This window comes from Anarhichas minor, unplaced genomic scaffold (genome assembly GCF_050575085.1).
Source record: "Anarhichas minor isolate MPS153535 unplaced genomic scaffold, ASM5057508v1 ptg000033l, whole genome shotgun sequence".
Classification (NCBI taxonomy): domain Eukaryota; kingdom Metazoa; phylum Chordata; class Actinopteri; order Perciformes; family Anarhichadidae; genus Anarhichas; species Anarhichas minor.
Window position 1 is genome coordinate 12,742,426 of NW_027466479.1, and position 26,761 is coordinate 12,769,186.

The window sequence follows — 26,761 nt, forward strand, 5'->3', positions numbered from 1 at the left end:
AGTTTAACATTTGTTTCTAAATGATCTTCGTTCTGTACAGATACGATGAATCTCTTGAGGTTTTGAACTGTTGGTGTGACAAAATTAATTTGAATATTTTACTTTAGGCTGAAAACATCACATCTTTTTTTATGTCTAGTAAACCAGCTTTTTAAAAACATGTATATGTTTGGGAACTTTTCTGATGGGAAACTGATTGACAGCACACTTTCAATGTTATTATTACATTATACATTTGGATCTACCCCTGGGAAAATAACAGTATACAGTTATGCAGCAGCAGATTAATGCAGTACAAAATGTCATGATCAGATAGTAACGTCGCAGTTTTTCCAGTGAAGGATGAGCAGACTACACAATGTATAGTTTTATAAGTACATGAGTATTACAGTAGGAGTCGGTATGATTCCTGAATACAAGTAATGTATTATCAACATGTAGATTTTATACATGTATACATATGTCATTTGTGAGCACAATAATGCTTAACAAACTTCAGTATTCTTTTTTTCATAGCTACAGGATTTTGCAACCAAAGTAAATATTCAAGGTGGCAGAGAATTAAAGACCAACATAGGTGTCGGCGTAGGTTCAGTGTGGCTGCCATAGGTCTTCATGAAGCTGTGTATTTCTGTGTGTACACACTCGGACAGTGTCCCCCTGTCTTGGTGTCTCTGGCTGACCGTCTTCCTTTCAGCCTCCTCAGGTGGCTGGCCAAGCCACACCTCCTGTCCAGCCATCCACCTTGCCTCCCCGAGGGCTCGGTGCGGAGGCATCACATTTCAGCAGTATGTGCGCTCTTTGCTTCAGATGCTGCCTGTCAATAGGTGCCCGTTCCTGGGGAGAGTTCTGCCTCTGTCCCTCTCCAGGAGTGCAGGGAGTTGGGTTCCACTGACTCATGCATTAAAGATAAAGCAGTGGAGGGGAAATGCAGCCGAGCACCAACGGCTACAATAACAGCTCTCGCTCAGAGAGCGCAGGACGGGCTAAAAGATAAAGTCAATTATTAGCTTTAAAAGATCCAGGCTGCTTACGGGGGGGGGGGGGGGATACTTGGCACCACTGATGCTCTGGAGGGAGAGTCTGTCCTGGGGATGGGGCAGAAGCACCGGGGTGCTGCTCTTTGATGGGTGAGTGGCCGTCACACACTGGCACCATCTTGGCACCATGGAGCTGCGTCGGCGTCTGAACTGGATACGGAACCGACCCTGGAGGCCCCATGTCTGCCGCAGGGAGTTCAACCGTAAGTGTCTGTGAATCGTGAAAGGATTGTGGTTCTGATTTGTACCAGTTTGGCTTTTCTCTGTCCTCATGTGTTGTGTTTCTTTCACAATGTCCTCTGGGTCTATACCTTAATTGTTTTAAGTGCTGCTGTGAACCTGAGAAGCTTCCAGTGAATTCATCTCTGTCTTGACGAGTGAAGTGTTGATAGCGACTCCTACTGTGTGTTGCTCTACTGTCCTTTATGAGCTGCATGCTGTGGATAATAGACAGTTATCTTCTGTTCCTGATGCTACTCGATTTTAAGCATGTAAATAATATACTGCACAATCCTCCAGGTTTAGTGTTTTAAATTAGTAATGTGACTCAGTGAGTGCTACTCTCTCTTTTTCCAACAAGCAGGCGCCATATACAGTACACCCCCCACAGTGGGTGACGGATAAGAGTGATATTGGGTGGGTAATGTCTGTTTCATAATGAAACTATACACCAGGCTATATAGGTAGGTTCATGACATAAACTCCCTCTAATAGCTTCAGCATTAATCATATAATTTGGACCCATTCGAGTCGATTTTGCAAACCACTCATCACACCTGGTCAGTGGCAGGCAGGGTCAAATAAGATGAAAGTGTCTAGTTTTATTGAAGCACTTCTGGATGATTGAAGACATATTCTTATATGTTAACATGAAACGTTTTAATAATATCCCATCAGCACACAGAAATGGTCTTCAGCTGATACTGTGGTCTATTTGATCAGTGTTGATCTGTGAATGTTTAATTGAAACAGCATCTGTGTTGGTTGTGTAGCATCAGATTGATTACAGCACTTGTGGCCGTGCCAAATGGGTCCAGTGGGGTAATATTTAGGTCTGCTGTTGGCTTGCACACTATTGTCCCCAAAAAAAGAAAAAGATGAATGCACAAACGCACAGTGAAAACATGTGTATCGTTAAATGCGGAGAACGTGGATCGATTGATGGACTTGAGTGCACTCTGGCTGCTGTTGTCTGAATGTTGCTGAGCTGGAAAGATTTAGTCCTTACGACTTGAGCGAAGTGCAGTTTTGTCCTCATCCCACATCCTGTCGCCACTGTTTTCTGAGAGTGCTTTCGAAGCGGAGATGAGGACAGTGAGAGAGGACATCCAAAAAAGTATTCAATTTTCTCCCGGGGATCAATAAAATGTCTTTCTTCACAGAGTATGAACGCTCTGTTTGTTTGTATGCATGGTTGAGTGTGATTGACTTGATATCTGTATGACATTGTGTTGTTTCAGCCTGGTGGCAGTGTGGGGGGGGGACAGACTTGCAATGCTGATGCTTTGAAGAGAGCATGTCCTGTATTTTGTTTTTTGTCATTTGATCATTTGATCAATGTTGTTAGATGGAGGCAGTGAACTAGACTCAGGTGGGCTCTGATGAACGCCAGCGGACTGTACTTAAAAATAAAACCACCTCTTACCCTCAGGCTTTCCCCGAGCCAATGTCCTGCCGTTACATCTGCGTGCGTATAGTTTCCGTTATATAAGACTCAAGGCATTACAAAAGCTACCAAACACTAGGCCACCTCAACCTCAAACATCCCACAACGATGTCCTGGGACACTATTCCAAATGTAGGAAGACTTGAAGATGCAGCGTCATTTTACATCAGCACAATGTTGTGTGATAATCTCATTGATTATCTTTTAGGTTGTCTGGTAGTAAACATGTTCCCTCTGGCCTTTTTAATCTGACTGTCAGCTGTTTGAAGCCAACACTTCAAAGAGGAAGAAGCACTGAGGCTGAACATTATTGATTATTTCCTCAGTAGTCTTTGAGTGGCTTTGTCCACTGTTCTGAACTGTAAATGAGTTTGTACATGTTTTCATATTGTCACTGTCTCTAAGTCAGTTAGGCTGTTGTCATTGTCTGGTAAGACTGCTTATGTGCTGACGTAGTGGGTACGTCGGATTGTATGGTAGTTGGTTTTTATGTCCATTCATCATATGTTTCTACATTTGTTTTGGTGCAAGCTGCCTCTTTTAACTTATGTACCATTTGGTTTACAGTCGACTTGTAACGCACACGAGTCTTCCTAACTTTGCGAAACAGAAATTTGTAGCATTTTAAAGGCATGTATGGAAGTTGAACCCATGATATTTGTTTACCACTTGCAAAATACATGGAACGTGTAGCATGTACATATTTTTTTTAAATTATTTATTTATAAAGTTCTTAACTTATCTCTTAACAATTAAGAAGACGTCACCATTGTTGCATCTGTTATAATGCTGACTGAAGTCTGTGTTTTCAGTAGCCACCAGTAGAGGGCCTTCACAGTTTGATAATAATACATGAATGCTGAACATTGTCTTCATTACAGCTCAACACACACACACACACACACACACACACACACACACACACACACACACACACACACACACAATACTGTATCTTCCTCTACTCAGCTCAGAGGGAAGTGAATCAACACAAAAGATTGCACTTGCTCTCCACTCAACAATGCCGTAGTGTGTGTCATGTAATGAAAAATGCTCTCTTCCTCCTCTGAAGATTGCAATTTATTCTTCCTGTTTCTGGCACCACGCTGAGGGCAAAGTGCCACTCAAAGGATCATCCGACTGATTTTATGAATAATTTAGGGGCTGGAAGAGAGAAATACTTGTTTTCTTCTAGCGATACTCACAAAACCGCAGTAACAATTGTCATTAATTATCTGTCATGCCGCCACTTTTTACTTTAAATGGAGCTGAGGCCATAATGGAGGTGGTCAAAGCTAAACACTTAACCAGATTGTATTAGTGTTTCTATGACCTGCCTGCACATTGTCTCTGTCCCTCACCTCTGCCCTCGATGCATTTGCTTTATTGCCTCCTTTCTCATCTCTTTCAGCCTCTCTTCTCACTTATCGGCCCCGTGGCCTGCGACCTCCCCCCCCCCCCCCCCCCCCCCCCTCCCTTCTGATTCTCATTATCCCCCTGCCTCCCCTCTTCTCTTCTCTCCACAAACAGATTTGTAATGGTGCTCACTCTCTGAAAATCTTCCCACTCCATAGCAACGCGCCTCCTCACTACTGTAGCTGCCACTGATGCAGGAGGCGGCGTTCGGAGGTAGAACTACATCAGAGAAGATTACATATTGCTTCGGCTCATTTTCCAGTTGTCAGCTGTAGCTGGAAATGATTCTCTCGGTCTCACTGGCTGCTCACTTTCTTCCCCTCTTTTTTTTTTTTTTCTTATTTCCTTTATTGCTCTCACACACACCCTTTCTCCGTCTTCTTTCTTATCTGCATGTTCCTCCGTCCCCCTCCTCACCCTGCAAATAATTCAATTCAGAAGCTTTCAGGGCGAGTGGAAATGTGTTGGTCCTTTCTCTGTAATTTCACACAATAAAGTCAACAAGCAGGGCTGCTACGTGGGCTGCTTGCGAGCAGAGAGAAAAAGACTAATGGAAAAAGAGACAAGGGGAGAGTGAGAGACGGAGGGAAGAGAGAACAAAATAAAACACTGCCGGCACTTCCCAAAAGAAGGGCAGGTGTTGTTCATGTACATGTTTATTTCAGCTGTAGCTCATGTAACATATATGCTCCTAATTTCACTGATCATGATGATTATAAATTCATACATGTAGAATGAACTCCTGTTGTCTATGCTAAATAAGTTGATATGGCCAGCATGTTAAAAAACACTTAAGAACACATCCAGCTGACATGGAGCGACATTATGGTTTATTTGGAGTCATATTTGGGAAGAACTGATGCATCTTGGTCTCATTTTTGAATGCTCCACTATGTTCACCAGCTAGTTGCTAACTTGTTGTGTCTATTTGGTGTTGGACTGTGTTAATCAGAGCTCTTTCTCAGCTGCCTGCTGAGGTTTTGTTATGTGCATATTGGCATGTAAATTCCGAGAGAGTTCAGAAGTGTTCTAGCAGCCACACGACACCCACACTGCTGAAGCACCAGAGAGCGAGACACTGCCTTCAAAGGGCTGCACTGTAGCCAAGCCTGACCTCTGAACTCTCTGTATAATGGTAAGAGCAAATTAAATCGTTGTTGTTTTTGTTGGAATCCAGTGGTAAAAGTTCAGGTTGACCTCGTCTTCTAGCTGTTGTGTTCCATCAGCCTCGTTCGTGATGACTCACAAGATCCAATGTTTGGTAGAAAACACTTTGAAAGTGCTTCTGAAAAGCACAACACAGTCAATACAAGGAAATATGCTGAACAATATGCTGTGATGAATGCAATGAACAGATGAGGTTGTTTTATTTTTCTTGGAGGGGCTTTTTTAATATCCCACTGCAGCAGGACAATATACTTGAACTGCTATAAATAAAAAATACATGAAGTTGATCTGAATTAGTTCCATATTGCAAGATGTCTATTACACAAAGAACTTGATCCAATGTCCTCTTTCTTTTCTCGGTGTCTGTTGGCTCCGTCTCCTCTTCAATGTGTGTCCACGTTCTTGTCTCAGGACTTATTGTGTTTTTGCCAGATCATCACTTTTGTCAGGTCCTCAGACATGTTGCTATCCAAACACACTGCATAGACGTCCAAAAAACGCCTCCCACCAGCTCATCTTTTCACTCAATTCATAGAGACACAAATACAACGTGTTTGGTGAATAACATAAGGCTGACTGATCAAAAGTGTCAGCGTCTCAAGGACAAGGCTGGAAGAATTGGCATCGTCTGAGTATATGGCAACACCAGCTCATGAGCTCATGGTTCCCGTGTCATTGGGTTTGGACCGGGTTGACAGTTTCTTCTTTGTGCTTCTCAGTAGAACTCCTGGGTTTTCATGGTGGCCAGGATGTGGCTTTATTGAGTGTCCATTCCCTTCAGAAGGATGCCAGACAAGTGTGTGTGTGTGTGTGTGTGTGTGTGTGTGTGTGTGTGTGTGTGTGTGTGTGTGTGTGTGTGTGTGTGTGTGTGTGTGTGTGTGTGTGTGTGTGTGTGTGTGTGTGTGTGTGTGTGTGTGTGTGTGTGTGTGTGTGTGTGTGTGTTTTTTCTGTGTGCAAGATGCTGGCCTTAGTTAAACCCATGCTGGCTTCACCGATGAGAAGAAACATTCACATGCTGGTGAACCGGAAAGACGGACTTGACTCAACTCTCCAATGCTGTGGGAGAGTCTCGTTCTGTTGCTCAACTGAAATCTATTTCTTGGAGACCACACATTTCCAAATGAAAGCCTGCTTTACAAACGGGGGGTGTGGAGTTTGAAAGATGTTACCAGGCAGGGAGGGTATGTACGATCCAGAGCTTATAGGGAGCCAATCTAAACGGCAATGGTGTCATTATTCTATTTATTCTTAATAAGTTAAAGCAAAAAAACGTGTCTTTTACCACTTGCAAAAACATGCTTATATTCATCAATGTGAGATATATTTTAATTTTGATATATTTTATATTTCGATTGTTTAAAATGTTAAATGATACCCAGCCTTAGTGACAAACCTCGCCATCATCACCATATAACACATATATTTCTTTGTTTCTATCTAAGCGGGATGCATCATTATAAGGATTTGCATGGAATATCTGGAATAGCTGCTTTAGATAATGTTTGATCAATTTAAAAAAAATCCAGACTTCGGAAGAAATTGCTATTTGACCAAAATGTATATGTACAGTATGTAGGTCATGTACTTTTGGTGTATCTACATGCTCATACTCCAGGGAGAAGGACAGATGTGTAGTCATGACAGATGTCGTCATTCTGGAGTGACTCCAGACACCAGGAAAACACACCACACACACACACACACACACACACACACACACACACACACACACACACACACACACACACACAGAGTATCTTTAGTTGTTTTTTTTTTAGATGCGTGATGATGAGCTGTCACTACAGTTTCCAGCTCCCACTGCCCCTCTTCCTCTGACCATCGGGGCAGGAAGGCTACATGTGCAACACTTTCAGCGACCAGTTCTGTCATCCTCCGACTCTGAATACATCCTCCACCCACTTCCTAACTGTGACACCCTGTATGGCTACTGTGGCACATGTGCACTGTGTTGTGCTCTCAGAGAAATACAGCTGCAATAGGGACTTAATGTTATTTTACACACTATTACCCAACCTTCCTTCCACGTCCCCACCCTAATTTCTCAGAAGCTGTGTTGTAATGTCCTCCCTTCCTGTTCACATGGAAGAATTTAAATAATCTCTAAATGCACCCCACCTGCTCACTCTATCTTTTGAATCCAGATGTTTGATTGTAAGTGTCATGCCACACTATTTGCAGCTCAAACAATATCAGTGAAGATCATATCGTTGGGTAATACTGGTGCATTGCATCAGTTGCCTGTGTTTTCTAGTTTTGAAAGTTGACTTCCCCTTGTAGCGGCAGGTGTTGGCTCTAGTGTATGAAGGAGGACTCAGTGATGTGCTGAGTGGCGTGGGAGAGGAAACTGTGGTTTTCAAAGTTCTTGCCCCACCCTGCTGCAACTCCTAGACCCTCGGAAAATGTCTCCCTGTCAAAAGAAAAAAGGACTGCATTATGCAATATTTAATTAACAGCTTGGAGCTGTGGCGAGATATTACCTGTCAGAAATATGTCATAACAAAGTGATTTTATGGCTGCAGCACGAGTGGACTTTCATAAACTCTGAGTTACCGTTGCTATATGCACAGCACATGCAGTTTTTAATACCTCACGAGTTATTTTTAAACGATACGTCCTCGATTTCAAACAGAGGTAGATTGAAGTATAGCTTCTCATTTGTAGCCAACAAAGATCATTTTTGCTGTGTGAAATGAGTTGGTTGAAAACGCTGTTTCCGTCTGACTTTAAAAAAACGTTTACAGCCGTCTTGTCTTAAAATGAGAATTTTGTAAAAGGGGTTGTAATATGAACTTGATGCTAAATGCATGGCATTGTGCATAAAGACTAAAGGGGCATGTGCTGTGCAAAAAGTCAGCATCCATTCTGACAGTCAAATCACAAGAAACAGCTCTAACAGCATTGGTTTTGTATTACAGTTAGATCTAGTTAGTCCCTGATATTTAACCATGGGTAGGGTTGCTACAGTGTAAACCTCCCCAAACCTAATTAAAAGCAGGACAGAGTGACTAACGTTAGCTGTATAGCATCCAGGACCGGCTTCCATGCTGTGGAAGTGCTGTACCTGCACGTGGCTTCTATTAACTAAACCTTTAACAATGTGAGTTGTGCTCCTTGGCCCTGAAAGAGAAACTTTACAACTGTACTGTAGTGAGCCAGTTAGCCTGACATGCTAATGATTACAGTTTACTTAAGAGCAGATGAAAGCGTAGTTAGATCTGTTCCTTATGCTTTTTGCAGTTAAGTTTTTGGTTTTTGGAAAGGCTAGGATAACCAACATGCTTCAGCATTGGATTGATGGGTATATTTAATTATACCTCCTTAAACAAATCCATCCTATCAATACCCGGTCTACACATTAAAAAGCACTTTGATGCTACAGCGGTTGTTTTTATGAGATCATCCTCCAGGTTGTCTTGAGTACATCCCTGTTAATTTGTTATTAAGCGTCGGAGACAAAAGGACAGCTATATAAGGCTGTGGTCTGCTGGTTCATTTGGTTGAGTGTCTCAGCTGCCTGTTATCTTTTCCCTTGAGGTGAAGCCTGCAGCAGCCGGCCACAACACGGGCACTGACATCTCTGTGGTGCCAGTCTGCACAGCTGGCTCGCAGCGGCTGTATTGCTGCCATTGTCTGATGCACTCTGTGCACTCTGGGACGGAGACAGAAAGGCAAAGAGTAAATTAGCGAGAGAGAAAAGGATCCAATTGTGGAACAGAGTAAGACAAAATACAATAGCGACAGGGAGAGACAGGGAGAGGGCACAGAAATAGAAATTGGTGACAGCACAAAAGGAGTCGTAGGCTTCACACTGGCAAGGAGGCGTCTGCTGGGATTATCCTTTAACATAATGTACCGCAGAATCAGGACATACAACCATATAAAGATGAAAAGATACCAATATGCTTACAGTAGGTATATCTGCCAATTGTTCCTGCTTTTTACTAACATAACTTTGGCTCGTGGTTTTCTTTCATCTCACCACGCTTCCTACGGCACACTAAACCAGGCAGTATATTCAAACAATTACAGGCTGCTGGTTTGTCCAGCTGGTGTTTGCGTGAATCATTTTAGAGTGGATGCTGCTAAGAAACTGTGAAGTTTGAACTAGAGCGGTTTTAAATTCACAACTTATTTGCAAGTTCATACATTCTGTCGCTCTTTTGTTTGCTCAGACTCATTTTCTGGTTAATGACCTCTATGTTTCATGCAGCAGTTCTTAGTTTTATTCATTTTGGTCATTGTCGGGTCTTAAATTTGGATAATTTATGGTTTTACCAGCTTGTGTCCGACTGTCTTGTACTATGACTTAATGTAGTAATGTATGATCCAATCTGTGATCTCCAGTTTGTGGTTGTTGCTTCTTCCAGTGGAAACACTTTGCAGAGACGTAGAAACGACGCGTCTACCTTTACCTTTTAAGTGTGCGTGTCTACATGCATGAGTATGTGCAAGATGGGCTGCAGTTCTGAACGTTATGGTCATCCTCCAGCAGACACATGAAGCCACATGCGCGTCGCAAGCAAACAACTCGCACACATGCACCTCAAATGAGTCAGAGTGCCATGACAAATTGGATTTACCACGCAATGCCCTCATTATTGTATCCAGGGTAACCAGGCGCCCCTCACAATCATCCCATTTTGTCATCCTTCTCAGAGGGAGAGAAAAAGAGGCAAAGGGAGCGATAGGAGGGGAGAGAAGATGTCCAAAGAGGTCTCTTTTTTTCTTACGTCTTCCACCCACAATCCTCTGTGACTCTCACTCACAGTAGCCTGTGGGAAATGTTAAGTAGAGTTGAACTGCACCATCCTCCAACTAGATAGGACATTATATTTCTGTGCTCTCTTCTTTTCCATCACCGCTTAGACCCATACCTGTCATGGATTGGGATATCATGCTGACGTCAAGAACTTTATCCAGTAGTTTCTCCATCTGTCTCCACCTTAAACTCCACCACGCCTGTCTTTGTATCTGATATCTGTGGGCAGTCTGGGGTGACATGCTGTTACGACACGCTTTTACTCAAGTTCTCTGTACTCGGAAATCTAGTTTCCACAGGATTTATGAATTGGCTTTTTGTGTTGGAACAATATCCTGTTGGTTGACGGGTGTTTTCCACTCTTCATTCACACTTGTAGTTTCATTGTTTCTTCATATTTCGTTGTTTATTTATATTTTCATATTCTGCAGTTCTGTATTGAAATGTGCTTCATAAATAGATTTCATTTGTTATTCTTGTATCATGGCAAGATCATGAAAATAAAGTCTGTAATTGAAAAATAAATTACTCACTTAACTGATATAAACTGCTAAAAATTAAAATGTTGTGATAAAATTAAGGTTGAAGGCTTTATTTATCTATTTTCTGTTAGCCTAATTCATGCCAAATTAAAGGGAAAAAAATAGAATCAGCCTATTAAATGGATACCAGGTTTCATGTTTTATTTGAAGTGTTTAAATAACCCCCATGTTGCTAAAACTCCCTAATGTTTGAACTCAGTGACCTCAACGGTAGCTACAGCCCTGGGGGCATAAATAACCTGCTGTGAACATTGATCATTTCCATGCATGAGTCAGTTTCAACACAAGCAAGTAAACTAGGTGATCTGACTTATATATATATTAGCTTTTAGTGTTAAATCAGGGAGGGATTATTAAAAACAGCATCTGAGTTGTGAAACTGTTCTTTGTAAAGTATTTAAGCTAAGTTGCCATTTTCTCTATAATTCTACCAAAAGATAACTTTATTGCATGTTCTGTGTGCTTTGCTTTATGTTAAGATGTTGTGGTTCTACGAGTCTTTCAGAAAAGTTGGGAGTTCAACACAGCCAATTATTTTCTCTATTTTCTAGTTTTTATGGCTACTGTGGCATCCTGTGCAAGAGGCTGCATACTTGCAAATTAGCTAGCACCATATAATTAGCCTGGATACTAATGAGTTGCAGCTTCCATGCTAATAACGGATATTTTAGTCCATAGTAACAGGCGGCGCACTGGTGCATCAGGGCCGGAGGAGCGAGTGTGTAGGAGGCTGAAGCTGCCTATTCAGCCTCCTGGGATACTCATCATCTGGCTCGATTCAGATGCCAAAGAGCTCTTTTGTTTGACCCATTCAAACAACACCATTGTACCAAGCGAGTCTGATTGTGCTACTCTTTGCAATGCCGGAGTAACAACTACGTGTGTGTTCTTGTCTGTTTGTATCTGCAGTGTTTTGTTTCCATTGTTAAGAATTATTATACAGACGTGTGTGTGTGTGTGTGTCTGTGGCGTTGTGTGTTTGCATCCCAGCAGCATGCGTTTGCATTTCCCGAAGCAGGGTTTTTTGTCTCTGCTGGTGACAACAATGTACCCAGTCATTGAAATGCAGCAGGGCAAATTCAGCCCAAACGTGACCCCGTTTTCTGGCACTGCTGCCTGTAAAGTAGCTCAGAGTCAGAAGCTTCTGCTGATAGAGAGAAAAAGAAGAAAGTTGTTGAAATGTCTGTAAACGCTCGGATTTGGAACTTTTCATAACTGCATGCAACTCTGAAAGGCACATAAATCATGATACAGTCACCAGCCATGTGATGATTAAAGCGGTGAACAGATGGGAGTGGGACGGATCTGCATAAGACAGTGGGCTTTGTTTTGCATGGTTCTGTATGCCGGTGTGTTTTCTGTTTACTTGTCTGCATGACCAGTGATTCTCCATTTCCCGCATCATGTTTCTAGCATCGGAGCACTAAATCAAAAATATTCCTGTTGTCATGTGTGAACCACCATATTGGTCGGAGAACATTTACATCTTAATTCAGCGTTTACAAGTAGTTCATGCATCCTTGTGGCTCTAGATTGTTTTGTCATGCAATTTATTTCACCGCTTTCTGTAATTTCCTGTTGCTGTTGGGAAAGTTGCTCCTTCATTTTGTAGATTGCCTCAATAGTTTCTACACTCTTTAAGTTGTCCCTTCACTGATTTTAAGATGCATCATACTTTTCTTGCCACTTCTTTTTTTTGGGGATTAGTCAAATCTGTGAACATTGTTTCTTGCGATACTGTCAGCAGGGTGTTTTCAAACTGCTGTGTCCCACCCAGTCCAAAAGACTTGCTGTGTGTGTGTGTGTGTGTGTGTGTGTGTGTGTGTGTGTGTGTGTGTGTGTGTGTGTGTGCGTGTGTGCAATTCACAGCAATATTTTTCATCTAATTGATTAAATGTCAGAAAATAATGAAGAAATCCTTTTACAATTTGAAGGTATTATCTACAAACCCAAAGATATATATTTTTTTACTTGTCTTAAAGGATGAATTCATTTTTAGCATGAGTTAGCATGATTCCCCTTCTGTTATACCCAGATGTTCTTGCACCACTATAGGCTAGAGGTGTACAATTTTCCCCTCAGCGTCTTTAAACTCAAATAACTATACCCGAATCACTATTGTCACTGACCGAATCAGTAGCTTTTAGCAGTGGAGCTTCTCACTTGTGACTGAAAGCACTGTTGTCAGCTCTGCAGTAACAGTTGGCGGTACTTCCTCTTTAAAAGCTTATTAAAAGAAAGCAAAACTACAGAATAACATGCACACGGCGGTGTCTCTTTAACACACCTAACCCAAGTCTATTTCTCACATCCTCCTCCTCCTCTTCCTCCTGACCTCAGAAGAATTAGAAAACCTCTCATCCTATACGTTTGTAAACTTCACTGTTAATCCAACAAGTTTGCACAAAGCAAGTTCTTCTTATGTATCCAGGCCCCACATCACACCTCCTGATGGATGTGATGTATCTGAATTGTCTGGACTAGCCTCAGTGAAAATGAGTTCGTCTCCAGGTTCGTTCCCTCGAGCTTTGGCCTTAAAGTGAGGCGGTGGCAGGGGAGAGGAAGTCTGAAGGAAAAGTGATAATGAATTGACTTAAGGCCTAGTTTCTATTTTGGTTGGGAATTGGTTGGTGAAAGTGAGGTGTGAGTCAGAGAAACTGCACAGTGGAGACAAATGGAGGCACGGTAAGACAGAGGAAGAAATTCTGTGTCTGGCTGCTTTTCTTTTACTTTTTTCATCTTAGAATAAACTAAAAGTCAAAAAGAGCTCAGACTGCATGCTACCACTAATTTGTGATGGAACATGAAACGCTTGAGAGGCACTGGTAAGGGGCCTTCTGGGGATGGTGCAACACTCTTAAAAAGCTGGATGAAAACTATTTCACCCTGCTGACTGGCTGGAAAGTTTGTCATTACACGTGACAAGAATTTGGACTTTATTCACAAGTGGCACTCTTTGTGTGAATGAGAAGTACCAAACATGTCTCAGTGTCTGAGCTACAATGAGGTCATTAAGAAACATGCAGCATTGTCATGACAGCAATTTTAGCCATGATAGTGGAGTGGCTCGCGTGAGGGCAATGTTAGTCGGCCCATCACTTTGATCCAGACTGAAATATGTCTTGCATGGATTGTCATGAAAATGCATTTCTCTGGTCAAATATAGGGATCTGTCCAATACATTGGTTTATGATATGAATGTAAAACTGATGACTTTCCCATCAGCCTCAATTGTATTTTGCATATTAGCAAATGTTAGCATGGTAACACACTCAACAAAGACGGTGGAAATAGTAACATTATACCTGCTTAACGTCAGTGTGTTAGCATCGTCATTGTGAATTAGCATTTTGCTCGAAGCACCACTTGTCTTGTTTCTAGTCTCATGGAAAAACATAGCAAGTATTCATTGTTTTTACATTTTTAAACTGTTGCATTGATGATTACTGTGCAAACGTTTTTTTTTTTTTTTGAAGAATAAATAAGACAATCGCAAAAAACCTTGCAGGTCATTTGACAAGATTTATCACAAATAAATAAAAAATTCCAGGTTCCTAAAAGGCTTAATTTGTTCTTGTCAACTTTTTTCCCGGTAAAGAAAAAACTTTCAATCACAACTATTCAAAAATACAATTACTATACATCACTAAATCAATATGATAAAAACACTTTGCATATCGTATTGAGATGTTTGACTCAACAGAAGACTGGCAGCTTGGGATACCTGTTAAAAAGCAACTCTATTGTGCAGCGAGAAGAATATTTGTCATTCCAGCAGCTGGATAGAGGAGTCTTTGATTCTGGAAAACAGCAGCACGTGGTGTCAAACAACCTGCGGAGTTGTTCAAAATGTAGGCTCATATTTATGTTTGGAAAACACAGATGCTTACTGTAGCTCTGTGACTCAAATGTCACCATCAATGCCAAAGTCCCAAATGTAAAAACTGTGATTATTAGAGAGGTATAGACAAAGCCTCCCACAGTGTCTGAATCTGTCTTCTTCAGAGCAGGTGTGTGTGTGTGTGTGTGTGTGTGTGTGTTTATCCGCTACATCCTGAGCGGCACCATGGAGACTTTCAGCAGACAGCAGACGTTATCAGCTCTGCTGAGGCCCCCTCGATGTGGGCCAAGTGAAAAAATAGAGAGAGCAATCAGTGTGGTCCCATGATTCCTAGTGAGCTGTGAAGGAATGACATGTAGAGTCACATCTCACACGCCATGTCACGTACAAACGAAAACACACACTTTCACACCCTATTTGTGTGTCCTTGCTGGCTCAAAATACAGAATCTAATTATTCCTGTTAATCACCAGCCTCTCAAACTGACTCATTGTAGAGCGGCATACTGTGCATATGGACACACGCATGCACACACACCACTGACCCTCCCCTCCCCACACACACACACATGCGCACACTCACTCATACAAGTGCTCTCCAAACAGCACACTCTCACTTCAGCTTTGCACAGGATATTATGAAATCAGCCCTGTTGCTGAAACTTAGTGAAGGTCGCTAGGAGTCCTCTCTCTCACCCACACACACACACACACACTTCACCTGGCACTTAAACACTCACACACACACATCCTTGTGCAGAGAGCTGAATCTGCGCTCAGTCCCAGTCCTCTGCTGCTTGAGCGAGGAGCCTGCTGGTGATCGGACTGTCGCCCGAAGCGAAGGGGCCAAGCCGGCGTTGATTCAATTTTACAGCCCAGTCACTCCTTCTGAAGCTCCGATTAGTCAGCCGAGAGAGACGAGGGGGAGACGACAAGAAGAGGAAGCGGAATAGTGATGGCTATGGCCGACATTGCGGAGGATGACCTGGATGAGGTGATGCGCGATGAAGCGGAGGATGTCTTCTTCCAGGACGGTAAGGCTTGCCAAGGGTCAGTCGTAAAGTCTGAAAGCAGCTCGAGGATCGCAGTGAGGTCAGACTGGTTGGTTTGTGTCTTGTGGTTGTTATCAGGGTTAAGAAGGGGGCAAAGGTGATTGTTGAAGTGTGGCCCAGAGGGATCTCTTCAGCTGTGTAGGTGGGGTAGTTTTCTGCATGGTTGAGTAGGCTCCGATATGCACTGATGCTGAAAGGTTACCACCAAAGATGTATTTATTAAGTAGAAGAAAAGCTTCAGTATGCCAACCAGTAGTTACATAATTGTTAGTCAATTTAACCAATGTAACGAATCCTTGAACTTATGAGAGCTTCATGCTGTCCGTTTTTGAAGGAGCTCTGTGCAGAGTTTGTTTATTGATTTTTCAACTTTTACCCTTTTTAGAAAGCCGAGAGCAGTCATGCCCTCTGCAGTGTGGGTGTTCTTGTATAACAGGCAGATGTTTTTAAGCAAGCATTATGCACCACAGTGGGGTTTTTTTTTATGTCAGAAGCAGCTGTAATCATAACCTACATTCAGTATTATCCTGGGAGAGTGATGAGCAGTAGAGTTACTGCAGGACCTGGATGATGATCATTCAGAGGTAGATGGAAAAGGGTAAAATGCTGTCAGGTTGAATAATAGACGACTGTTCAATGTTTTTGAAACGATTATATAAATAACCTCTGACCAGGATTGTGGCTAAAGCGTTATGGATAATGATGCTTCATTTATCAGCACTCAGCACTTATGTCACTCGGTGTGTCATGAAGTAAAAGGCTTTTTGTGTTTAAAAGAGTACCTCACCAATTGGGCATCAACTGCTCCCCCCACACTGAAACACGCACACCGGTTGCAAAATGGCCGATTAAACTCAATTTAAGCCAATTTCTCAACACACGAATATGCTCAACGCAACTGAACTAACATTAACACCAGTATATTTATAGATTTGGAGACATATTTAAGCTCTATACAAGCTCGAAATGCTCTGCTGCAGCTTCACTGATGACGAGTGGACAGTGAGGATATTCCCACTTATTGCATCTTTTGGTGTGTAAAGTATGTTAATGCTTCCAGTGACCCACTTCTGACTGAGATACACCGATGGTAATGTGACGTTCCCTTTGAACAACACAGCCGGGAGGTACTCATCCAGCTGACTCTCTGCAACCAACCATCCAATCACAGCGCACAGAACCACGCAGAGGCTGGCCGGCAGGCATCACTGTGTTTATTCAAAGACCCAGCTGAAGGTTGCAGAATATGGATCATTTATATTTTTCTGTTATAATTAGCTCCTTGGGTTAGTGATGGAAATCATGCTGTGCATTCTGTGTTGAATATTCAAGTTTCATTCTCATTTGTGCTGAATGCAAATGTGTTACCACTGGCCTATTTCCCTTGTAAATCATTAGTTTTGTCATTAGCAGTGGGTTTGCAAATCTTTGAGGTTTTTTTACCAACAAAAATAGAATTCAGTGTTGAATGCACTCCGCTTGAAGACTGGGATGTGTGGTTTAGCAACAGTCTTGTGTGATGTTGTTCCCAACCTGGGGGTCTGAACCGGGAAATACAGGCAGGAAATTCATAAATGTACCATTATTTTTGGCTTTTCTCTAACTGTTTAGAGTGTGTAGCCGTTAAGGATCCACACAACATGCAACTTAGACACAGCTCTGCTTGCTAATATGCTCACGATGACAATGCTAACATGTTGGTTTAGCATGTTAACCATGTTCACAGTCTTGTTTTATTTAGTGCGTTAGCATGGTATAAAGTGCAACTGGGGCTGAAAGGAATGCCATTAGTTTTCCAGGTTTTTAGTTATACCTCCAAAGTATTGGACACATTGAAATGTTGACCCGACGATGGCACTAGAAGAACAGTTAAGGGATCATTAAAGCGTCTGTGCAAAACGTCAAGACCACCAAAGTCATTTGTTAATTATTGCAAAATGTTGTGTCCTATAGAACCGCACAGGTGGCTGAAAGGTTTGAGAACCACTGACCTTATGTCATGTGATACAGTTTTTGATGAAGTGGGCAACAGAGAAATTGTTGTAAAATGCATGAAATAAAATGGAAGACAAGAGGCCATGAAGCGAGTAACAGACCTCAGAGTTACTGTAGTAAAGAGGGACTGTATAAGATGTCTTTGCTGTCATCTCTGCCCTCCCAGAGACAATAGGTTGTATATGTCATGGTTACTCTCGCTACTCTAGCTTGTTGTTATTTTGCTGCTGCGCTGCAAACTGAATTATGGAGCATTATTTTCGGCCTGGCAGCAGAGTGTAAGAGAACAGAGCTGATACAGTCACAAGCGCACTTCCTCCTTCCCTTTTCCTGCCTCTCCACCTCACACACACACACACACACACACACACACACACACACACACACACACACACACACACAGTGAGTCCAGTTCAGATCTTATGAGTTAGCAGAAAGACAGTTAACTTTGGTCAGTGGGAACATTGGTCCTCATGCTAGAGCCACTCGTACGAACAGATTCAGTCTGAAGTGGCCTGTGCAAGGGATTTAGGAGAACTTGCTACATTCACCAATTTTCTTGTACTTCGAATGTTCTTTTGGGTACAAAAACAATTTACGAGTGTCCAGACCTGTAGCAGGATTCATGTGCAGTGAGTCTGCTGTTCTCCAAGCTTAATTTTCTCAGTAATGGATTGTATATTTCATTACCTAGAAGCAATTTTGAGTTTGAAAACCCTTTATAAATTAGACTTCATAATTATATTTAGATTATCCTGTTTGACTCTGCAATTTGAATTATATGCTCAAATTTAAAATGTATTCACATAGCCTAACGCTATCCTCATTCATTTAAATTGGCGTGATGCTTTTGTATAACACTTCAATATCAATATGAACATCTTAAGCTGCAAATGGCGCTGGTCATTTGCAGTTATCTACAGTTAGGAGCGTTTGCATGAAATCCCCTCTGCACCAACTCCCACCTGATCTGAACGACTCCATTCAGGTCTTACAGGAACTACAGGCAGAGCCATTAAGTGGTGTTACATACACGTTAACACAAACACAACTCTGCGTTCTTCCCTTCTTATCACACTTTACCACACACATGCACAGCACACATTTGTCAGAAAGAAGAAAAAAAAACCTGGCTACACAAAATGAAAAAGTGCACAGCAGCGTTATTAAGACCAAAATAAACACAATGGTCTCTTTAACTCCTTCTTCCTCCTTATGAGTTATTCAAAGGGCCTGATTTTGCTTTGCTCCTCTACTGATGTGGTTGGCAGCGGAGTGCCAAACAGTGCAAGCAAAGTACACAAGAGTAGTGTGTCCCGAAGGAAAGGAAAGCCGCAGCAGTATAGGGCTTTAATGGCAGTGATAATAAAGTATGAGATCGATGGTTGGAATGGTGTTTGCTGTCTAAGGTCGGGTCAGAAAGCATGACAAAGCGGCCCTCAGTCACAAGTGAGAAGCTCCTGGAAGTGAGAAGCTCCTGGGAAGCACCCTGAATTACATTTACGCTCAAGAACCACATTGGAAATAACTCTTCATGTCACAAAAATGTCAGACTTGACTTGAAATGTGTAGTATATGTAGCGACTTGGCATTTGTATGCGTGTTTAACTGAACTAAATCCCTGTCATTTAATACAGTTGTGACTTAGTGAAGAGTTTATCCGCTGTGATGCAGGAATGTTTAGTATTGTTCCAGGTTCTTGTGCAATAGGATGCGTCTCCACCTCCTCCACTGACTACCAATTACGTGGCAAAACCACTAATTGCTGGGCTTAACAGCTATTGTTTGTTTGTTTTTTTTAAGTCTGTTTTCTGGCACAACGACATGTCAATCATCCAGACTTAATGAGAGTTTTCCATTCAGCCAATGTCTCGCCACAGATTTTGAGAAAAACGAACTCCCATGATAGTTTAGATAATCAATTAAATAAATCCTAAGGGGAGGGGGGCGTGCATGTAACCTGAGAGGGGTTAAAGCTTTGATGTAGTGTTCTCACCCGAACTCTTTAAGCCTTTGCTCAGACTTTGCCAATGGGCTTCTCTTTAATGTTCTCATCTAAACAACACCTGAGATTTAAAGAGGGAACAAATGAAGCAGTAAAGGCATGACGCAACATGCAGGTCTGTTTTAAAGGAGGAATGTCAAAAACAGCAAATTTCTCATTTTCTCAGAAGGTTTCAGGAGCTTTTCTTGGAACAGGTGATAGGACAGCATTCCTCTGGTAATCCAAGAAAAAGAGACAATACAAAGAAAAGGTGTCTATAGGCTTAAATTGAGCCACACACATTAACCCAATAATTCACTAAGACTGGGTCGGGACCCACAGGTGAGTCGCAGGAGATTCTATTTGGGTCACCAAATAAATTAGCAGAATTTCTTCCATAGTCTTTTATTTAGCATATTTCTGCAGTACACTTTCAGCCACATGAGCCTGAATGTTCGTATTGTTCTGATAATTGTGCACATAAAACGAAGTTGTGATTTTTCAAACGTATATCTCTTCAAATAGCTGGTTTGTAATTTGTAAAAATGTTCTTTCTTGTAAATTTGGAGATACTTGTGGAGCTATTTCTAATTTACTACTCGTACCACACGCTGCTTGGTATTTAAACTGCTTTTGATTGTGTATTAAAGCCAGAGGTTTGTACATTACAGCCACATAATCACATCTGTATTACATTTTAAGGAGGCATGAGCATATTAAAACTGTATCCCAACTTCAAATATGCTCGTTGAGGAGATCTCATTACGTTATCATGCTGATGACATGAAATCAATCTCACTTCTACAGTGCAGGCTTTCTACTCTTGCCCAGAGGGTGAAACAGAGGACACACCCCCACCACACACACTCACACAAGACATTAGCATGATATACAGAGCCCATGGAGACGGCTGCAAGACTAGAAGCCAGGTCAGATTTCACAAATCCATTTCTCCCTGTGTCTTGTCTGTACTTGCCTTGTGAGGCAAACCACAGGAAACTGTATCCTCCTCCGAGCCCACATGGTGCCCACCGAGACTCAGGATCACAGTGAGCCAAGAGGAGGGAGGAGATTTATCTGAGAACCATCTGATCTGACAGTTTAATATTTATGTAGAGATACAAGAAAGCAATGAACAAGCTGTTACTACAGTTATGAGAGGCATCCGACCTGCATTTCTCACTGTTTTTGGTTGCATCATGAAAATATTTGATAATGCTGTTTATTAATGTAAACCGGGAAGATTTTAAAATCATATTTTACCAAAAATACACAACAAACTTCAAATAATATGCTATATTGGCTACAGTTCAAATGCCATGATCATAGCAACCTTAATGCACTCTCCAGGCAGCAGAACCTCCAGGTTTCAGTCCTGGAGGTTCACAGTCTGACAAGCAAATAATTAAATCAATGTTCATTGCTGTCTGTGAAGCATTTTGTCAAATTTTGCGAGCGATAATTTGATTTGGTGTAAGTGCATATCTTATCTGCAGAAGCCATAAAGGACAGGGAAGGCTGCGTTAGAGCCAAAAGGGGTCACTGCTGGGGGTTGGAGAATGATCTAAAACTGACTTGATCTACTACTTACCCTTCTAGAAAACACACACGCACACACACATTAACTGACCCGCTCCGCTGCAGCCTTTGCACACACACAATCATCATCTGTCCACCCACACATACACTTCCACTGTCTGGCCATAGATGTCATCTCTGTCCAATACAACACACTGAAGAACACAACAGTACTGTAGTGTGTGCGTCAGTGCTCGCGCCGTGTTGGTAATAGTTCTGACCTGAGGGGAGCTACTGTAGCTGGAATAGTACCGCTCCGCATCACCCTCTTCCTGCTTCTGACAGTTGGCTCCACTGACCTACTTTTGCCAAGAGACTCAAATTATTTTTATTTTCTGCAGTTTTCACTGACAGGCGAGAGAAAGAATAAAGAGGAAGGCTAAAAGAGTGGAAAACACTCTTTGCATTTTGGGACTGAAGGTGAATTTTAATGGTGCAACATTCATTAATTAAGCCAGATGATGAAAGAGTAGAAATCTTTCTTTCTTTGTCTCAGCCATAAGTGTAACCTTGTCTCAGTTTCTTGGTCACAGATGTTTACATGTGGCTTAAATCTAAGATGGCATTTTCACTGTACTGCTAACCTTTCCTTTTGCAGTTCCCATGTGGTTACTATGACAATCTGTGCTGTGGGCAGCACCGGGCGTGCAGGGTTTACACTTAGTGGTTTGGAACCTTTCTCACAATGAGGTAATCCTGTTAAAAACATGAAATGTAACAGACCACCCATGGCTCTTCACAGAGGGGTAACCTGGTGGAAGAGGGGAGATCAAGTGTTGCTCCTTATTGGGCAGCAGGTCACAGGTGTATTGCTATTTTTTGTAAATGATAAAATGACCTAATTGATGGTTGCTTGTGTAAGACTTGTGCTCTGTGCCAGTGTAACTTTAGTTTGACATACACCTAACAGTAAGATGTTTATATGAAACGGGGTTAGACACATGCAGTGTAAGGCGCAACTTTAGTATCAATTTATTGTTGTGTTGCTGACCACTTGATGAAGTAATGTCATGATGATGAAGTCCAATAGTCAGGCTCCTTTTATCTCTGTTTAGGTCCCCACCAACTCCTGAGACAATTATCTTGCTCTTTCTTCAACTGCTAGTTACTAACTTTGTCTGTCGTGTCTGCTGTAGCAATGTATTTATCAAAGCTTTAATTGCTGCAGTCGGTTGCCGTCTGAAAACGGGGCTGATCAGAGAAGTCTGCACGCCTGAAAAACAGAAAAAGAGTTTAAGGATAAGCTCAGTGGAGCTAATGTGGGACTGCAGAGTTGTTTGATTAATCTCTATGGGTTTTTCACTGTAAGCAACCTGTTTCACCTCTTTCACCTACAGACATTTGATCCATTGCTGTTGTAAGAAAAATAAGTATTTCAGCTTCAAAATATATTAGTAGTCAGGGAGAAAAAACATTAAGAATGAAATAAATATTATTATTATTGCATCCTTTATTGCATGCAATTGCTTTGTGAGGTCACTGGTGAGATGATATTGTTGGCAGCCACCTGCAGTCTGGCCTATGCTCCTCGGAGCAGAAGCTCTACCTGCAACAAGCAACTTGTCATTACAGACCAAAGGAGCCGTGCCATACAGCCTGTTATTAGTTCACCGCTGAAGAGACACACAGTATGTTATGCAACTTTGTACAGACGTATTAAAGCTTTGGATTTCTAATTTAAGAAGCAATGCAGTAGACACACCTGTGTATTCAGAGCTGCACTCACACATACAGTATACTGTGTGTTTCTATGTCTCTGCAGTAAACGGAAACCAAAGCTGAGTTCACAATGTCAGAGTTTAGATTCAAGTTCGGCATTTACAACTAGCGAAGTCCAACAATGAATCAACCTAAACAGGACTAGTAACCGGAGAGGAGGCAGAATTTTCCTCGGACATTCTAGTGCCACACGCTCATTCTGACACACACACACACACACACACACACACACACACACACACACACACACACACACACATGCACACACAGCGTCAGATGTGCCTGTACATCCCTTTGCTTTGACCTTCCTGCCCTCCAGTCATGTGGCCTCTCTGACTCATTCTGGTTTAGTGGTTAGACGTTGTCAGGCAGAGACGAAGGAAATGTTTAGAGAAGCAGACAAAGAACAGCAGTAAGATAAATATTATATGTGAAGGGCATAAATGCTTAACTGAATAACACAGCAAAGAATTGGTGGTAGAGCGAGTGGGGCTGTTTTAATGCAGCGCTACATGTGGAGCAGGAGATCGATGGTGGCGACCAACATCAGATGTAACTGGTACGGAAGGAAAGGAACTCTGCTCGGAGGTCAGTGGGGGTTGGCTTCATTTATACCTTCTGTGTATGAATGGGTTTATGAGTGGGCACACGTATTTGGGTACGTACTGTTTACATATGTACCCAATGATCTATAGTTGTGGTTAATATAGGGAGAGAGCATTTCGATAAAGTCTTGAGACCAAAATAAATGTATTCTAGCTTTAAAAAGTATGTTTTAAAGGGCAATGTGAATTATTTTAACCAGTGTTTTAGAGAAAAATTTCTGTAACAATAAGAATACAGAACATCCAACACAAATTTTTGTTATATAGTTGAATATTACGATATAGATATTTGAATTGTGTGACTTTAAGAATACCTTTGGACCGTACATCTAAAGGAAAGCTGGACAATAAAAGTTGATACTAAAGTTATAATCTTGAGTTAATAATAATGCTCAGTGTTACTTTGTTGCTGACACTATACGTGAGCCGAAGGGAAATTTCTGCTTGCTGAGAAAATTCTTGAGAGGATTGGAGCCGATTAGCCCGATGCTAAATGACCTGTTGCTGTGATTTTGATTGGCAACTGCTATAAATATATGGTTATGTATCTGTGTGCATGTGTGAGTGCATGCGTGAGTGTGCACGGTCTTCTCTTTGTGTGCGTGTGTGCGTGCAGGGAGTGTGTTTGTGCACGCTGGTTCTTCAGTAAATATAGCCGCTAGTCAGGGGCTGTTGATGACAGCCAAAATTACAGGCTGAGCTGTTCAGCAGCTGAGAGTCGAGGAGGAAGAGAGAGAGGTGTGTCTGGGTGTGTGAGCAAGTGTGTGTGTGTGTGTGTTAGCGCTAGCTGGGGGGCTTATGGAAACCACACAGTCCCTTGAATGTGCCCAGCATTTCATAGTAAACTGTTCACAGGAATGTAGGATGTAGGCTGAGTGTGGTTTTACATGTGTTACAGAGTAATGTTTAACATTACATATAAAGTCCCCAAAGAACATTTAACATTGGACCAATCAGAGTCCCAGTTAGAGATAAACTGGGACAGAAAAGGACTATATGAGCTCAGTTTGGTGGAGGTGTATGACTGAATTAATTTGGCGGTGAGGTGGGAAAGCTCACTGACAGCAGAACAAGTGGAACTGCTGCATAATTCTTTAGCTTTAAGGGACTATGAGGAAGGAGTAAGTTAATAGACGTTTTGGGAAACACACTTATTTGCATTTGTTACTGAGAGTTGGATGAGAAGATCAATACCACTTTCACCTGTTTCTGGTATAAGGCTACAGCCAGCAGCCAGTTAGCTTAGCTTAGGTTAAAGACTGGAAACAGGGGGAATCAGCTAGCCTGGCTCTGTCCACCTACTAGCACCTCTACAGCGCACTAATTAACACGATAAAAAAATGATCTTGTTTAATCTATACTAAATTGAAGTGAAAATACGACATATTGTGGTTTCACGGATTGTTTGTTTGACTTGTGACTTCCTGAAGTCTTGCCATCTATATGAGGTTGCCAGGCAACCAGAGGATACTCAAGGGAATGATTATGGCCGTCCATGAAACAGTCCACTCTCTGTCTTCTCATCTAACTCTCAGCAAGAAATCAAATAAGCGGGTTTTAAGGTACCATATTGTTAAAAAAGTGAGTATCATGTGCTCTGTAAATACTGTGAAAGTGTTTAAACGCTCAATCCATGGAGAAATACACACAGCCCGTGTTCAGAAACTGTGCCTTTAAACGAGTTATATTGTAGTTGCCGGGTCACAACTACAATATACGTATATTTTTTTTACCGTTAAAGCATATAAACATGTTCTAGTAGAAACCCAAAATAAAGGTAATCTGGAAATGAGCGTAATATATCCTGTTTTAAGTCAGCTTTCTTCCTTGATCCAAACTAACAACCCTCTGAGGAAAGCTTTTTTCAGTATCCTCCTTTTGGCACTTTGTCAACAAATAAAAGTTCCCTCAAAATTGAAACCACAAAGCTACTTTTCTTTCCAAATCTGTACTCTCATTAAAAAGACGGACCAGAGGTGAAAAATCAGTGAACCTTCCCTTTAATCATGGCAACGAGTCATTATGAAATGCCTTCCTTTACTAATACCAAACTGATGGATTAAAAGGGACAAGCCATTTTCTGCTTCCTTTGCTTCTTGGAAGGGGCGAGCTGAATTGGATGTGTATGGACTCAGCAGAACTATGGAGGGCAATTATGCTGGCAGGAGCACCTCAAGACGAGTCACTCTACATAAAACCAACTTGCCCCACAGAAATGTGTTTTCCCTCGGCCCTCAAATAGCAGCACCTGTGAGTTTCGAGCTGTTTGTAGCTCCTAAAGATGGAGATGTTTGTGTTTTTCATGGTTCCCTTCCATGTAATTCAATTTGTCCGGCGAAAAGCAATTGCTGTAAACCCACTCGAGGCGAACAGATTGGAGAGGTAATTTTGAAAAAGCCCCTGTTGTTAAGCTGTGTAATCACAGATAATCACACCATCATTTTCACAACCTGTCAATACATTCACGAGGACAAATAAAACTTCTTTCGCGCACTGGTAAAACGCTGCAGAAAGAGGCAGGTCGCCCCGTACCTCTGCTAAAGTCTGCTTTAATGTCCAAGTGAACATGAAAGGTCTAAATTTAAACCCACAAGGCTGAAATGGTATCAGCTCTCGCCCTCCCGAAATGGCCCCGCTGCTGTCCAGAGTACAAGGGCAAAGAGAAATGTTTGAGACAGTTCGTAAGGTGACAGCTGGTTAAATCTGGTGCTCAGGCGTGGATTCACCCTGCAGGCTGGACTGGTGTGCAGAGAGAGAGAGAGAGAGAGAGACCAGCTAATGCCTATAGCAATACAACACCGACTGCAATGTGCTGTATGTGTGTGCAGAGCAGTAGAGAGATCACGTTCTTCATATTTTTTACTCAAAATATGGGGATTTGAGCAGTTTCTCTTTAATTGACAGCTGTTTTAAAAGTCCTCAAAGGCCCGCACGTTTTGTTTTAGCCTTTCACACCAATCACAGTGATTGGCACAAGCATTTCTTTATACCAATGATGAATATAACTTTAAACTAAATTATAAAAACAACAACAAAAGAACGTGAAATAATGTATGTAAAGAAAATGTTTCAATTAGATACACTGCACACTGCAGACTGGAAGCTTGTCAGTCTAAGATCTTAATTTATTTATTTTTTTATTTTCTTGTTTCTTATCTGTAATACCCTCATCTATATTTGCCAGTACTGCTATGTCAAAATGTAAACCAATAAAGCTCCTCTGAGTTAAAGAGACAGACAGACAGACAGACAGACAGACAAAGAGACACACCATACTCCAAATTTGATTCATCAATTTGACCCCCCCTCTTACTCGCTCACACACACACACGCACACGTACACGATGGGACGTTGGTGCGCGCAACGGCCTGACCCC

The 26,761-nt window shown here is 41.9% G+C and overlaps 1 protein-coding gene across 3 annotated transcripts in view; it reads left to right on the forward strand.

Moving 5' to 3' along the window:
- The first annotated feature begins 15,056 nt into the window (after positions 1 to 15,056).
- The window catches only part of ripor2 (RHO family interacting cell polarization regulator 2), a 50,675-nt gene continuing 38,970 nt past the window's right edge, over positions 15,057 to 26,761 (forward strand). The window contains exon 1 of one of the 3 annotated variants that reach the window (XM_076106042.1): positions 15,057 to 15,485. In XM_076106042.1, the coding sequence (XP_075962157.1) occupies positions 15,407 to 15,485 (79 nt within the window). In that variant the 5' untranslated portion in view covers positions 15,057 to 15,406. The remainder of the gene's footprint in view (positions 15,486 to 26,761) is intronic. The other 2 variants (XM_076106041.1, XM_076106043.1) reach the window with 2 other exon arrangements.